The sequence below is a fragment of the Sinocyclocheilus anshuiensis genome, unplaced genomic scaffold (genome assembly GCF_001515605.1).
Source record: "Sinocyclocheilus anshuiensis isolate Anshui unplaced genomic scaffold, SAMN03320099.WGS_v1.1 scaffold107, whole genome shotgun sequence".
In the NCBI taxonomy this organism is placed as follows: domain Eukaryota; kingdom Metazoa; phylum Chordata; class Actinopteri; order Cypriniformes; family Cyprinidae; genus Sinocyclocheilus; species Sinocyclocheilus anshuiensis.
The window spans coordinates 828,622-844,530 of NW_015549584.1; the positions used below are offsets into that span (position 1 = coordinate 828,622).

Consider the following 15,909-nt stretch of genomic DNA (forward strand, 5'->3'; position numbering starts at 1 on the left):
GAAATAAATTGGTGCGATGTTATTTTACTCCTGTCATAGGATGTTAAAAGAACAGTTTAAAGCAAAAAATGAAAACCCTGTCATTTGCTTACCCACATATTGTTCCAAACCTCTATGACTTTAATAAAAAGAGAATTTTTCAAGAATTGCACTGGTCGCTCAGTCCGATTCATTAACAAATCCAAAATGATTCAAACATTGCTATACCCCACCAAGATTGGTATTAAAAAATGACTTCGATTTCTACCTTCAGATGTCTATAGAAGACTTGCTATATTGCACACAAATCATATAGACCATGTTTATGATGCTTGTGTCATTTTTGAAGATCCAATCCTCATTCAGATGGTCCTCAGAACAGTGTTTCATAATTTCTGTTTGGAAAACACTCATGCAACTTTGGAAGGACATGCGACATTCATAAATAATGTAAGAATCCTTTAAATTTACCTTAGCAGTCATGTATTAAAAATGCAGAACTTCAATGCGAAGAGGCCATGTGCTGGTTTGATGATGTCATGATGATATAGTCACCCACACATGAAGGTAAAAATAAAATTAGAGTGGCAAGACACATGCATGTTCATATATTCTTTATATAATGTATATTAACCTAAATCTAATACAGCATCAAACTTAAAAATGGGGGGGGAAAGTGAGAAAAATAAACAAGTATTAAACCAAATATAATCATTTTGGGTATAAGGAAGAAGCCAGGATGATGGGCTGTCCAGGGCTGTGCTGAGAATCAGGGACTCTGAGAACCTTGGGAAAGGAAATGGTCCAGCGTTCTCCAGGAAATGTCTCTTTGTATGACTTTTATTTATTTGTCTTTTTTTTTACTTGATATTTTTTGTCTCATTTCAACACAAAACATGTCTAAAAAGCAGCCGCAGTGAGAAGTCCTTGTCTGTGAGGCTGGCTGTTTTAGACTTCCACACCTCTGCTTGTTTTTTTAGTTTTTTTTGTTTTCGGTTACTTTACGTTTTGGGTGGAAAAAGAACATTACACTGCAGTTATGAGAGGAGAGTGATCGTTTATCCATGTGCTTGTGAAGGCCTCCGTGTGCATAAAATGTACACTCAGCATTCATATACAACGCACTGTGTGATAGTGTGAGAAGGCTTGTGTGTGTGTGTGTGTGTGTGTGTCTGGTCGCTGTGGACATCATGCTAAAAGTTCTTTGCTTATTCTTCTTGTTCGCCTCAGGACGTCTCAGATCAGTCCTACTCTTTGGCCTCCAGGAACAGGGTCTCCTGAGGGAAGAGTTTAGCCTCCACCAGACTCCACGCCGGGTCTATCTGCGTTATCTGGGAAGAGATGGAAAAAAAAAAAGCAAATTTGAGATGTTTTTCAATGCTCAAGGAATACATTTTTTTTGCCAATTTTAAGACCAAGGAGGATGACTATAACGACATATCTGTGGGGTATTTTGAGCTAAAACTTCACATACACACTCTGGGGACATCAGAGACTTATTTTACATCTTGTAAAAAGGGGCATAATAGGTCACTTTTAAAAGAATAACAATAAATAAAAATGCATTTTATTTAATGGCGCCTTGTAAACACCCAAGGTCACCTTACAGCAAGCAAAATAGTAAAAATAAAATACAAAAAAGTCACAATAGACAAACAAATCCTGGCAGCATTACAAAGTTCAACAGCACAACTGCATACATACATCATAACTACAAGTAAATAGTATGGAAGCCTGTTTGAAAAATGTAATTGTAACTTTTTAGCTCACTATTTTGACTTTCAATTCTGAGAAAAAAAAAGTTAGAATTGACTCTGAAAAAAGTGTCCAAAATGCAATATATAAACTCAGAACCTTCTTTTTCGCAATTGAGTTTTTTTTCCACAGAATTCTGAGTTTATATCTCACAATTCTGACTTTTTGGTTCCGCTACGGAATAAAATAAAATGGGTAATTGCAACTTTTAAATCAAACAATTCTGATATATTTTCTTGCAAATGTGAGTTTATATCTCACAATTCTAACTTTATTCTCAAAAATGCAAGTCATCTCGCAATTGTGACTTTTTTCAGTGTATATCTTGCAATTCTTCGTTTATATCTCGCAATTCTGAGAAAAAAAGGTCACAATTACCTTTTTAATGTGTTTTTTATATAAATCTTGTGGTGGAAACAAGCTTCCATAGACTAGCAAAGTCCATATCAAAACTGTAACAATAACAGCACAGATGAATGATATAGTTGGAATCACTTTCAGAATGACTTTTTTCCAGCTGATGAATGCTAAAAACATTGACAGCCGATCAGAATCCATCTTTTTTTAAAGAGCTCAAGCGTTTCAAGCGGCAGACGACAGAACTGCAGGATGCACTTACAATAAACCGAACGCTTTATGGATGCTAATATAGTTATTATAGTAATCTTTCGTTCTTGTTATGAACAGGCCATTATTGCAATATTAAGATTGTAAAAAAGCTGTTCATGAGGTGTGCAGGTTAAGTCTGGCCATTCCTCCTAAACTAAGCGATGTGTGGGGCCTAGCCTTCTGATGTCATTGGTTAGCGCCGTAATGCGATAATGTCCCCGTGTGAGGTACGTGTCCTGTTTCCCTTTGGGATAGTAGCTGTTTGTTATCGCAAATGGACCGATCCAAACCAAACACAATAGCAATGGGGTGAGAACTCGTCAGCCACTAATAATCTCCATGAGTGAAGCCCGACTTCATTATCCAAGAGCAATCCAATCACTGGCCACACTTTTAACAGCAAACTAACTGACATTTGTGCTGACACGACCATCATCCACATCTCGGTTCAGGGATTTTCCCAGCCGATGAGGAGTGACTAGCGCTTGTGTAAGAGGCTTGCGATCCTGCGCAGAGAGAGAAAAGGAAAGCGGAAGATGATGGCTGCATTGTAGTGAGCTAATAGCAGGGCGTTCTCTTGTTACACGGGGCCTTTGCTCACACCTGGGTGTCCACACCTCGTACGGCCACAGTGCTCAGGACAGGGGCTTAACTGCAGCCTGGTGACAGGGCTCTGATTAAGGCCTATTCTCTCCTCCGAAGACCCCTCCAGCTCTACGTGTTTGTAATTAAAACACAGAGCTGAAAGCAGCTGGACTGGAAGGTCACAGGGTTGGAGAATAAAGCTGTGTATAGTGTAATTTCTGTTAAAGCAGTCAGGACATTGGACAATATTACAAAGCTGATGGAATAAAAAGAATATATGCAACATACTGAAAAAAAAAAAAAAAATCTCAAAAACCATTCCATATTTCATGGTTTCTAAGGTGTCATGGGTGCTTTTCTTACTGGCCCAAATCAAAATGCCTACTCATTTTTGCCACAATAATGAGAAAAAACTCTGTAAAGTCCTTTTTGAGAAACTGAGGAATAATTAAAATAATTTTCTGTGGTAACTGGCAGCTTGCCACATTATAGATATCACCGAATGAATGCATTATATCATGAATAGCAATTTGTATAGCATTTACAGCACAGATTAACCTTAATAATAATTATACTATTGTTCATTAATGTTAATTTACATAACTTAAATAGCTAAAAATGTATGTAGTACTGTTCAAAATTTTGGGGGACTTTCGCCAGCTCTCTTACGCTCACAAAGGCTACATTTATTTGATCAAAAATACTGTAAAAACAGTAATATTGTGAAATAATATTACAATTTAAAATAACAGTTTTAGATTTTAATATATTTTAAAATATGATTTATTCCTGTGATGACAAAGCAGAATTTTAAGCAGCCATTACTCCAGGCTTCAGTGTCACATGACTCTTTAGAAATCATTCTAATATGCTGATTCTGTGCTTAAGAAATATTTCTTTATGTTATAACTATATGTACTTTTGAAAAGAGCGGTGCTGCCTAATATTTTTGTGGAAACTGCAACAGATTTTTTTTCAGGATTCTTTGATAAATAGAACATTAAAAAAAAAATGCAATTTGTAGCAATTTAAAAGTCTTTACTGTCACTTTTGTTAAAATGAATACTTTCTTGCTGAAAAAAGTATCCATTAAAAAATCCAACTTTAAACATTAGTATATGTAGAAATTAACAATCAAAATTAATAAAAAGTACTTTTCATTGTTAATTTTTGATACTTAATTACACACATATGTTGTCAATAAATTTTATTTAACTTGAAATATACTTTAAAGGTAGAATTCTGCTAACAAAAACAATAATTCTAATGTCTAAAAAACAAATTTTACATTTAAAAAAAAAAGAAATGTTTTGAGGTAAAGGCCTCGTTGGGACACACCTGACATGAAGCACTGCACAGACAACAGTAAGTTCAAAGTGACAGCGTATTATCGGCGGGTTTGGCATCTCGAAGGGGGGTAAGTACAGATATCACACCCGCTTCAGCACATTAGCTGTGTTGCCCCAAACCTCATTTTAGCGTGTGACTTATGCCTTTTGTTTTTCAATCTGACCTGAGGGCACAGGAGGGGGTAGTAAGATGTCGTAAAAACACGTCGCTCCCACCAGGATGCCTTCCCTTTCTTTCATACGAGCGCTTTAAGAAAAACTTAAAATGGAAATGAACCCGAAAACCTGCTATAACACCACAGCGTCAGGTAGAAGTAAATGAGGTTCTAGGGTGGCGCAGATGTGTGCGTGTGTTTGTGTTGATGACTGTTCTCTTTTAAAGGGGAATGAGAGAAACAAGGTGGCACTCCAATGGCAGGAGACAGATGCCATGGATGATTGTTTACATTGTTATCCAATTAACAGACCATAAGAGGAGAAGCATCTGTCAACAAACAAAGCTGTTGTTTTCCTCCACTCTCCTTGTCTTTCGCTCTTTTTCTTCCTCTCACTCCCTCCCTCTTTTCCCAGCACTTGTTAGTTTCTTCAGAAACCTTCTGTTTGGCCCTTCTGAATGAAATTAGACTTCGCTGTGCAACAGCGATTGCACTTGTGCTTCTAACACTTCGACTGACACACAAACGCACACTCACACAGAGTCATAAAATTAAAGTACGATTACAACCCCCTGACTGACAACCTTAACCCGCAATGCACCGACGGGGGATGTTAAGACCAAATGAATTCAAACGTGCCCGGGTAGTGAGATCTCCACTCCAGAACAATACGTTCTCCGACAGCCAAAGTAAACAGAAGAAGAAAAGAGATCATTTGAAGGGTGTGGAGACTCATATCACCGTAATCCTGAAGAGGTTTATTAAAGCAAGAAGTGGCTGTGCGATGGAGGAGAGGCCCGGGCGGCTGTTTTCTTTGGGCCTTGATGATGTTGATGGCAGGTAATCCTGTTAAACCTTTAACACACTCATCTTCAACGGCCCCACACAGTCACCAAACAAACACAAGACAGCCGCCCAGATGACCACAGGAAAAGGGGCACGAGAGAGAGAGAGGGAATCCTGCTCTCCAAAAGTAGAGTGCTACTCGACTTCTGAGCCCTAAATGGAACGATGACCATTTACAAGCCATTGAAAAGGAGCAAAAAAAGGTAACAAAAAAAGTTGAATGCATACTACCGTTCAAAAGTTTGATGTCTGTTTTTGAAAGAAAGGCTCTTATGCTTACCAAGACTGCCCCTTATTTGACCAATACATTCAGTAAATATTGTAAAATATTATTACAAAAGTTTCCTATTTTTAATACATTTACAATGTAATTCATTCCTGTGATGGCAAAGCTGAATTTTCATCAGCCATTACTCCAGCACTGTGTCACATGATCCTTCGGAATCATTCTAATATTCTGATTTGGTTTTAATCAATTTATTAAAACAAAATGTAACTACTGTAGACAGCTATTTGTATTAATCTGTCTGTTGGACTGTAAATGTTTGTTTTTTTATTATCCTCACTTTATAAGTTATTAGATTATTTTTAATAATTATATATTAAAAATACATAGGGTCAATAAGATTTTTCTCTTATGCTCACTAAGGCTGCAATGATTTGCCTTGCTGAGCAGTAAAAACAGTAATAGAGTGAGATATCACTATGAATTAGAGTACTGTTCTATTATATTTTAAAATAGAATTTATTCCTGTGATGGCAAAGCTGAATTTTCAGCAGCTATTACGCCAGTTTTCAGTGTCACACAATCCTTCAGAAATCATTCCAATATGCTGATTTAGTACTCAAGAACCATTTTTTTATCAGTGTTGAAAGCAATGTCATGCATCCATGAACACCATGCTACATTTTTTTTTTCAGGATTCTATGATTAATATGAATTTCAAAAGGAAAGCATTTATTTGAAATGGAAATCATATAACATTGTAAATGTCTTTAGTGTTACTTTTTGATCAATTTACTGCATCCTTGCTGAATTAAAGCATTATTATTATTATTATTTAAAAAAGAAAATCTTACTCAAACTTTTGATTTGTAGTGTACAAAAAAATATTAATTAATACAAATAAGCAAATGCAACTAAAGGCTAAATGTAAAGATTTAGGCCCAAATATAGTGGAACTTATAATAAATAGTATAATAAGCTTCTATATTATATACAATAATAATTTTAAAAAAGTGCAGCTGAAGGGAAAATTCACCAGCACTGTTAGTGTAAATATGTCTTCATGTGAAATTTGAGCAGTACTTTTAGATTAAAAAGAAAAAGAACACCAAGAAAATTCATTTGCATCACTGACTGTACTGTGTACATTTCTACAACCAGACTATTTGAAAAGTCCTGAGGGAATCAATACGGAGTTCACCGGAAAACAAAATAAAAGCTGAATGTCTCAGAGCATTATTAACTGATGTCACTTGCAGCTGCCAGTTCAGTTTAATTAATTTCATTATTAGTATACTTAAGGATTAACCTGATCAATAACACAGTAAAAACTCATTAAAATGTCAATACAGAGTTTCATCATAAAGCAGGTGTATGTTACCAGGCCGCTGCAAAGTAAACTACGTGAAGGCATTACTATAAATTAAGAACACACAGGTTTTAAGAAAGGTCTGGCTTCCGAATCACGTACTCAAAACATTTAAAGCAAATTAGTAATAAGCTGAACGCCAGTCTTCCCTGATTCGTAGCGAGATTTGTTTAAACTGAACATCTCCACTTTAAAAGCCAGGCAAATAAATATTGCCATTCATTAGCACTAATAAAAGGACCTGCAATAAACGGCTAAGAGAGAAGGAAAATAAAGACCTGACACGCGAGATGTGGTTTTCCAAACAGAAGGAAAAAAGAAAAGGGAAAAAAGCAAACCAACAAAAAAAAGAACAAAATATATACAGCTGAAACAACAGTTATAATGAAGCCATTTAGGGTCCTCCACCATTAATTAAAACGCAATAGCCAGGTCTGTGTTAGCGCTGTGTTGTAGAGTGTTTATTTGGCCAATTAGAAAAGCGGTGGGAGATCATTATCTGCCTGCAGGAGCGGTGAGGGCATCAGCGTTCGCAGTGTTGGAGTAAGACTCTGCTAAGGGCCGGCCGAGGGTGGAGACGGAGGGGGGAAGGAGGGTTACCACCTCTGGGGAGAAGTCAGTTCTGGCTCCCTGCTTGTCTTTAGCATGACCACGGGATGCTAAGGGGGGTCTAAAGGCAAGAAGCCAACGCAAATGCACAGACAGGCCAGGTGCTGACGTAAGAGATGTGAAACTACACATCTAAATGACTCTCTTGAGGGTAGAAAGAACAGATGTTTTATCAAGCAGTGGTTTTGCAACTGGTTTGGTCTGGTGACCCAGACTTTGGACATCACATGATGACCCCAAAAGATTTATAAAGATGAATAATAAAAAGTGACCTATAAGCCACACTTTATAAACATATAATACATATATTTTTATATTATATTTTATATTAGAAATTATAATATTGCAATTATGTAAAGCTGACACGCAAAAAAAAAAAAAATATATATATATATGTATAATATATGTATGTACATATATACTACCAGTCAAAGGTTTGAGATCAGTAAGACATGTAATGTTTTTTAAAGAAATCTCTTACGCTCATCAAGGCTGCATTTATTTGATCAAAAAAACAGTAATCTTGCAAAATGTTGTTACAACATAAAATAATGGTTTCTATTTTATTATCCTTTAAAATATAATTTATTTCTGTGATGCAACGGTGAATTTCCATCAGCCATTCCTCCAGTATAAAGTGTTACATGATCTATCTATCTATCTATCTATCCACACACATACATGTTATATTGTATATATTACAATATTCATATTATACTGTATATTTCAATTTTAAATATTCTATATTTGTCTATTCTTTAAGTGATTGCTATATATATAACAATATATACAATATAACACATTATATATAGATAGATAGATGTGAATTATATTATATTATATACATATTATATTGTATATTACAATTATAAATATTCTGCATATTCAGCATTTCTGTCTATTGTTTAAGTTAGTACTATATATATTGTATATTTCAATTATAAACAATTATAAAACCATTTATGAATTTTTCATGAATTTTTATAGAAAAAGTTGACAAGCTCATTCATCTTCATTTCATGGTTAGTTTCGCCTTATTATTTGCATTTAGCTTTGTTTTCTCTATTCCGAACAGACCTGTTACTCATTTTTGGGTCAGAACCCACCAGCTGAGAAGCACCGTTCTACAAGCAACACACATGAGATTAGATTACTCATCCAAGAGATCCTCACGTATCCCGAGTTGGATAACCAAAAAACAACAGAAAACAAAAAGAACTCGTCAGATGATTGGAGGTCCCCTAAGCGCTGGTGTGAGTGGCAATGTGACTGTGCCATGACATTAATGAGTGTTATGAATAGAAAGGGAATCCTGAGGCTGCTTTTCTAATCCTTCCTCACGCTCTCGCTCAGAAGAGTGCAGGTGCATTGGATCTGTCCATCAAAGAGAAGAAAAGAGCAAACAAACTGACAAACACAACCCTCGCAGGCCGCAAATGAAACAAAAGCCTTCAGACACTTTTCCATCTCTCTTGCTTCCCTCCTTTTGCTGGATACACATTTCACCCTCCGCAGAAACACGCAACTCGGTTCTCTTTTGATTTCCAAACAGAGATTGTGAATAAATGCAATACAACGTGTAAAATGCTGTTTGTTGGGTGTGAGGCTGCCCGAGTAGCAGTGTTTAAGGTGGACGCTGACTGTTTATGAGCACGATAAGGCATTTTGTGCGTGTTTAAAATTGTGAGTTTGTTGGGGCCCTTAACGCTCGTCCCCAAAGGGTTTGGATGGCATGCTGTCTGGGCAGGCCTGCGCACATCTCTTGATTAATGGAAAGCCCATTTCTGTTTCCATGCTGTTAATTAGTCAGGTCGTTAAGAGCAGAGCTTGTTATCTACCTGCTGCAGAGTGCACAAACGCAGCACTTTAATGACACAAACACACTCACACACAGGAAAAAGAACTGCTGAATGTATCTGAAGTAGCCAGTGCACCTTTATGCTTCTGAGGACTGCAATTAATATTCCGTAAATGATTTATGCACTTGTGGATAGATCTAAAAAAAAAAAAAAAAGGAAAAATAAAATACACAAGAGGAAAAGAAATACTAATTAACCAGGCATGGCTTTTAATTAATGTGCAGGTGTGTGACTATCTGTGGACTTGTACAGTACACACACACAGACTAAGATGAGCAACAAACTTCTGCCACACGCTGGGATTAACTAGCCAATTATACACTCTATTTTTCCTGCTGAGCTGTAACACTCACACACACTCTTCGCACACACACACGCACGCACGCACACACACAGTTATTAGTGCACCGCAGATGGACAGGAATTAAAAGATATTCACCATCAGTGGGGCTCTAGACTAATATCAGTCATGTTCCAGCATGGGGAAAGTTGCCCACAGAAAATATATTAAACAGGAAGGAGGAGGGTGTTCCAGGACTATGTGCACACTTGGGTACTTATAATAGCTGTTATGAGTGGGGTAATGGTCATGACCGATATCATTATGATATACATGTGTTGCTCTAGTTATTTGCACCCAAATTTGCAGAAAAATGTCTTCAGTAGTTAAAAACAATAACTAAAAATATATAAACAATGCTTCCTTTTTTTGAAAATATCCTTAAATATCCTTTAAAGAAAAAAAGTGATTAATAAATACACAATAATAATAATAATAATAAATACATTAGTGATATACACACTTTATATAAAATGTATTAAACAATTTATTATATAATAATAAAAATAATGTTATTCATCATTTTAATATTCAAGTTATATATACACTATATATACAGTTAAAATAAACAAAATTCATTATATAATTTAAATATATAATACAAAATGTATCAATTGTGTCTTATATATAGTACTAATATGTAATTTTAAGAAACTATAAGTGTATATTTATGCATTTATTCATATTTATTTATACTGTATTTTAAAAAGTGTAAAAAGTTTTAGTGTAAGTTTAAGGATTATTTTAGGGTCAAAATGCATATAAATTCGAAGACATTTATTTGAAAACTACATACATCTATAGTAAATGTTTGTGTGCATGTGTGAACTCACATTTCTGCGTGGAAAGGTGGTGAGCAGTTTGAACTCATCGGATGGGTAGCCCTTGGAGGCGACGAAGTCAAACAGGACCTGGAGTTTACAGCTGCCCAGGAACTGCCTTTCCAAAAACTTGCCGCTTGGCGTCCGGATGCGCAGCTTGCTGATTGGCTCTCCGCCCTCCTCTTTGGGCTCTGGTGGCAGGGCCTGCTCCAATGAGAGACGGATAGCCTGCGCAGGGGACAGCAAAACGGTAACATTATGGCAAAACAATCGTATCTCATGAACTAACCACTTCATAAATCTTCTGTTTGGAATGCGAAGGTTTAGAGCTCATTTAATATTAAAATGACTATAAAACCACAGTACTGTACCACATAACATATATATGCATGGATCTCATTAAATTGCAGCACGAAAGTCATGCGTCAAAGGTCCTAAATTTAGCGCTCCATCACAGCTTGAACGTGCCACACAAAAAAAATCTTTCCATTTTGCACGTCATAGAAATATCACACTGTAAAAAAAAAAATAAAAAACGAGTCAAAAGCGAGGGACGGGGAGGGAAACAGCGAGAAGTCGCATACACATTTAAAGAGAACAAGCGCGAAAGCGAGAGGGAGAGGTGAGGGAATTGCGCCATCTCTAGTGACATGGAGCACGACCTGCCGCTCCTCTGGGCTTTTCAACTCCAGCTTGTTGTTCCTGTTGTGACACTGGGCAGCATATGCTGTGACAAAACACGCAGGCTTTATTTACACACCATAATGCAATTATATTTCATCAAAGTGTACAACAGTAGCTCATTAGCAGCAGGTGGCTTGGGTGAGCGCGTGCCGGCCCCACTCCCTTAGGTAGGGGCCGTGTGTAAAAAGCCCTCTGGGGGGCGAACAGCGTCTCTCCCCAGCCCTGCTCGGGATGTATGTGTGCACTGTGTTTCCTGGTCCCTGCGCATAAAGGGCACTGAGGAGCATCCTTTTCACTGCGCTAAACAAATAGAGTGTGTGTGTAGCACCTGACGGCAGAGAATAATGACATCACCACTCCCCCTCGGCCTTTCATGCGCTGTCTGGGTCACAAAAGAGTCCAAATCACAGAGCATTTCCCCTCTCTACTTCTCTATACACTTCTGCTGATTGTTTCCCTCCAGTGCGCCTATTGTGGCCACAGACCCACCGAGGTGCTGTGGTTTGGGCGTGTGCGAGGGTGCGCGCGTGCTTGGATAGACTCCAGGTGGGGAGCATCTTACCGCCTTGTTTACACACACACAATGTCACAAAAATGACGCACGGGAAGAAGCGCAGATACACGCACGCCACATACGGCCAAACTGTAACAGCTGCTGAAAATCGCAGAAATGAATGTATGCCATTTGAATCTAATCTTTCCCTTCAAGAGCAAGAGGTTAATTACGATTGTGTGCGAATCTAAACGATGTCATGAAACGTAACAGGTGACCTCTAAGGTGCAGGAATCGAAGACATGTCACCCGTTTCACAGCTTGGAGATTCAAGTCCAAAGGCGTGACGTTTCAGCATGGAAGGGGGAAAAAAGCAAAAACGGTCATTTGAAGTTTAGTGCAGGTGATTTTATCTGTTTAAACGTGTGTGTGTGTGTGTGTGTGTGTGTGTGTGTGTGGGTGTGTTTCAAGCCTCTTCTCCCCTTGGGTTCATTACAGACAGCAGTTGAACAACTTTAGACCCTGCTCTCATTAAAACACAAGGCTGCTGCTGAGTTAACAGCTCACACACACACACACACACAGGACTGACACAATTACTTCGCCTCCAGGCCGTCTTTGTGTTTACCTCTTCACAATATGCCTCATATTAAAAGCTTTGTCCAAGACAAGCATTAAATGAAGCTAAAGTGAGCTATTGTAGGGTATCGTATGTTTGAAGGTCTATACTGTAGCCTACACACCACGTCCTGACAAGAATGGTACCATGGCAATAGGAGATTGAACTAATTATGTGCTTTTGTTGAAGCCTAAAAGTGACAAATGATCTCATATAGCAGTTTCACCTGAGCTGGTCCGGTTAGTATTTACTGCTGAATAAACAGACGATAATCTGGCGACACTGGTGTGGTGGCTTTTTTGTGTTTTTGGTGAGCAAATATCTTATTAAAAAGAGTGTGTGTTGAACTTGTAAGCACACTAAATGAACAAGTACACTTTGTGCCACAAACTGTCTTTAGAAAGAGCTCTAAACCACACCATCTGTAATAAATTTGAATGTTAATACGGTGGTATTGTATTCTGCTGATCAGCTGATAGGGAAGGGGTATATTTGCTTACTCCTACATCTACAGGTGAGATTTAACTTTCCGTGACACTTTTTGATGCCGTCTTTGTGAGAGTGTCAGTGCTTTGACATGCACCTGTCGTTTTGTACAGCTCGTATACGGGGCGATAGTGCAAACACTGCAGGAGTACGCGGGCAGATTGCAAATAAGTATGTGATTTGTGCAACAATGTAAACTGTGTGTTTGATGAGAGTGGTTACGACAGGACACGAAGCTTTATGGCTGTCACTGCTATTTGTCATCTTATGAGGCGTGAAATCCCATTTAAGTGACATGTTTAGAATATCCATAAACACATTAAATGTCAATGTGAGTGAAACTGTCAGGTTTAAATTTGGACTTAAAGCACGGGTGTCATTTTTGTGCTCATTTTTTTCGGCTTCAATGGATCAGAGAGAGTGGTTTTAAAGATTTAAGATGTTTTCAAAAGCATTAATGGCTCTTTTGAACCAATTAACTGGAACTAACTGGTAACGCAGAGTAATTGTAACATAATGCAGGAAATCAGTCATATTTGGCAAGGAAACAAAGCTTCGCTGGGCTCTACGTAGAATAAAACAAGGAAACTAGTAAATTTCTGTGAATTCCAGTTCTTTTACAAGGAAGGATCATGATTACATGGCCTGTATCGTGCTACTTTTAAGGTGAATTATTTAGGGTCATTCTGAAATTTTCTTCTTTTCACCAACCTTTGAGAGCTTGTCATATAAACCGTGTTATTGAAACAGTCACCAAACCGGTGAAACTCAAAGTAAACCTCACCTCTCGTTCTTCCTCCTGCTCTTTCCTGATTCGCTCCTGACGGACTTGCTCTGCCTCTTCTCGCTCTTGCGCTTCTCTCTGAAAAAAAAAAAATCACATTAACTAGCAACATACTATACTAAAATACCTCAATAAGAATTTTACACAATCATTCAGCAATTATACTTCTAAATTAAATGAAAATAAATATAAATAAATAGATAACTTTAAATAAATAAAAACAAACAAACAAACCAAAAAAGGAAATCTGAGCAAAAAAGGAGCAAAAAAGGACATTTAATATCTTGCCAAACCTTTTTACGGTCAGCCTCCAGAGACAAACGATAAGCTTCATCCTGCTCTCTTTTGACCATTTCTCTGGCTTCACGTTCATCCTGAAAGAAAAATGAGGGTGAATAAAATTAATGTCATGAACTAATCATCTAAAATTAGAACAACAATTTTTAATTTCTGAAATTAATATGAACATTAATATTTACTTTTTTATATACAGGGGGATCCAAAAGTAAAAAATAAAATAAAATAAATTAAAATAAACTTGGAAGTAAACAATAAAAGATTTGTCTAAATTGAAGACATAATAATTATTATTAATACAAAAACATTAATAATAATAATAATAATAATAATAATAGTAATTTCTGAAGTGAATATGAACATTAATATTTACTTTTTTATATGCAGGGGGATCCAAAAGTAAAAAATAAAATAAAATAAAATAAATTAAAATAAACTTGGAAGTAAACAATAAAAGATTTGTCTAAATTGAAGACATAATAATTATTATTAATACAAAAACATTAATAATAATAATAATAATAATAATAATAGTAATTTCTGAAGTGAATATGAACATTAATATTTACTTTTTTATATGCAGGGGGATCCAAAAGTAAAAAATAAAATAAAATAAAATAAATTAAAATAAACTTGGAAGTCAACAATAAAAGATAATAAAAGATTTGTCTAAATTGAAGACATACTAATAATAATAATAATAATAATAATAATTATTATTATTATTATTATTATTAATAATAATACAAAAACATTAATAATAATAATAATTTCTGAAATGAATATGAACATTAATATTTACTTTTTTATATGCAGGGGGATCCAACATAAAATAAACTTGGAAATAAACAATAATAGATTTAGCTAAATTAAAGACAATAATATTAATAAAAACATTAATAATAATAATAATAATAGTTTAAAAGTAAGTAAATAAATAAACTAATAAATAATTAAAGTTTTAGGTCTATTTTTAGGTCACTGATTGGAAAAGCAAGTAGATACTGACCATGTGAACTAAGTTGTCAAAAGACTTTTAACTACTTACTAATACTGTTTAGCTGATGATATAATTAGGAAAAAGGCATTTTTCTAGTAGTCTCAGAATTTATTTATATTATCACTAGATTTCTATTATCTACATCCTATACCAGGCTAGCCAATAAGAGCATGTCTATCCAGATAACAATCCCACTGGATCTTTTACGTATGAGATGGTTCCTCGTCATTGTCAACAGTAATGGCCACATACTGAATACTATTGTATTGTCGGACACACTAACTGGGGACGACTGAAAGAGTATCTTATAGAAGTGAATGCATGGAGTTCCTCTACATACAATGGACAGGCTCTTTTATTATTGTGAGTGTGTGTGTGTGGATCCTGTTTGTTAAAACCCAGCTGCAGGTCTACCTGCTGAGACTGAAGACTGTGAATAACTACTGTTGCTTTTGTGCATTCAGGCTCGTGCGATTGTCTGCGGCCGCTTTTAAGACTAAGGGTCTTTTCTCCTGGCTGGACTTTGTGTGGAAATGTGAAAAAGAGTTGTGACTACACAGAGCAGAGGAGAAGAAAAGGAAGGATAGAGAAGAGAAAGGAGCAATAGAGCACAGAGGCTGATCAAAGGAGAGATACATCCTCAAATTCTATTCAAACGAGCTGTAAAAGAGTGTGTGAAATCCATGTTGTGGTATAGGAAGAGTTTGTGGGCTGTGTGTGGGTCTCTATTCGTAAAGTCAGAACACTGAAACAACTCAGGTGTATCGGGATTACAAACAACTGGATCTTTTATCTGAGGGCTGGAAATAAGAACAAAAATCGTATAAGGCAAAATCTTTCAAAAGGACTTTCAAAAGCCACTGTTATAATAAAGCAATTAGTCATGAGAGGCCATGTTTTACACTGAATTCGCCATAGATAAGTGTTGTTAGATACAAGGCATGTCAATAATAAAAAAAATAAAAAATAAACCTCTCACAGCTTACTGGGTTCACGAAATGGTGACAACAACCTTATTATGAAAGAATAATTAAATGTATTTTT

At 36.3% G+C, this 15,909-nt stretch overlaps 1 protein-coding gene across 1 annotated transcript in view; it reads right to left on the minus strand.

Moving 5' to 3' along the window:
- Positions 1 to 849: 849 nt before the first annotated feature.
- Positions 850 to 15,909, minus strand: part of LOC107657846 (FAS-associated factor 1-like) — a 70,948-nt gene continuing 55,888 nt past the window's right edge. Inside the window, exons 15-18 of the mRNA XM_016446118.1 lie at positions 13,862 to 13,942; positions 13,569 to 13,646; positions 10,515 to 10,730; positions 850 to 1,310 (exon numbers count right to left, since the gene is read on the minus strand). Of these exons, the coding sequence (XP_016301604.1) occupies positions 1,227 to 1,310; positions 10,515 to 10,730; positions 13,569 to 13,646; positions 13,862 to 13,942 (459 nt within the window). The 3' untranslated portion in view covers positions 850 to 1,226. The remainder of the gene's footprint in view (positions 1,311 to 10,514; positions 10,731 to 13,568; positions 13,647 to 13,861; positions 13,943 to 15,909) is intronic.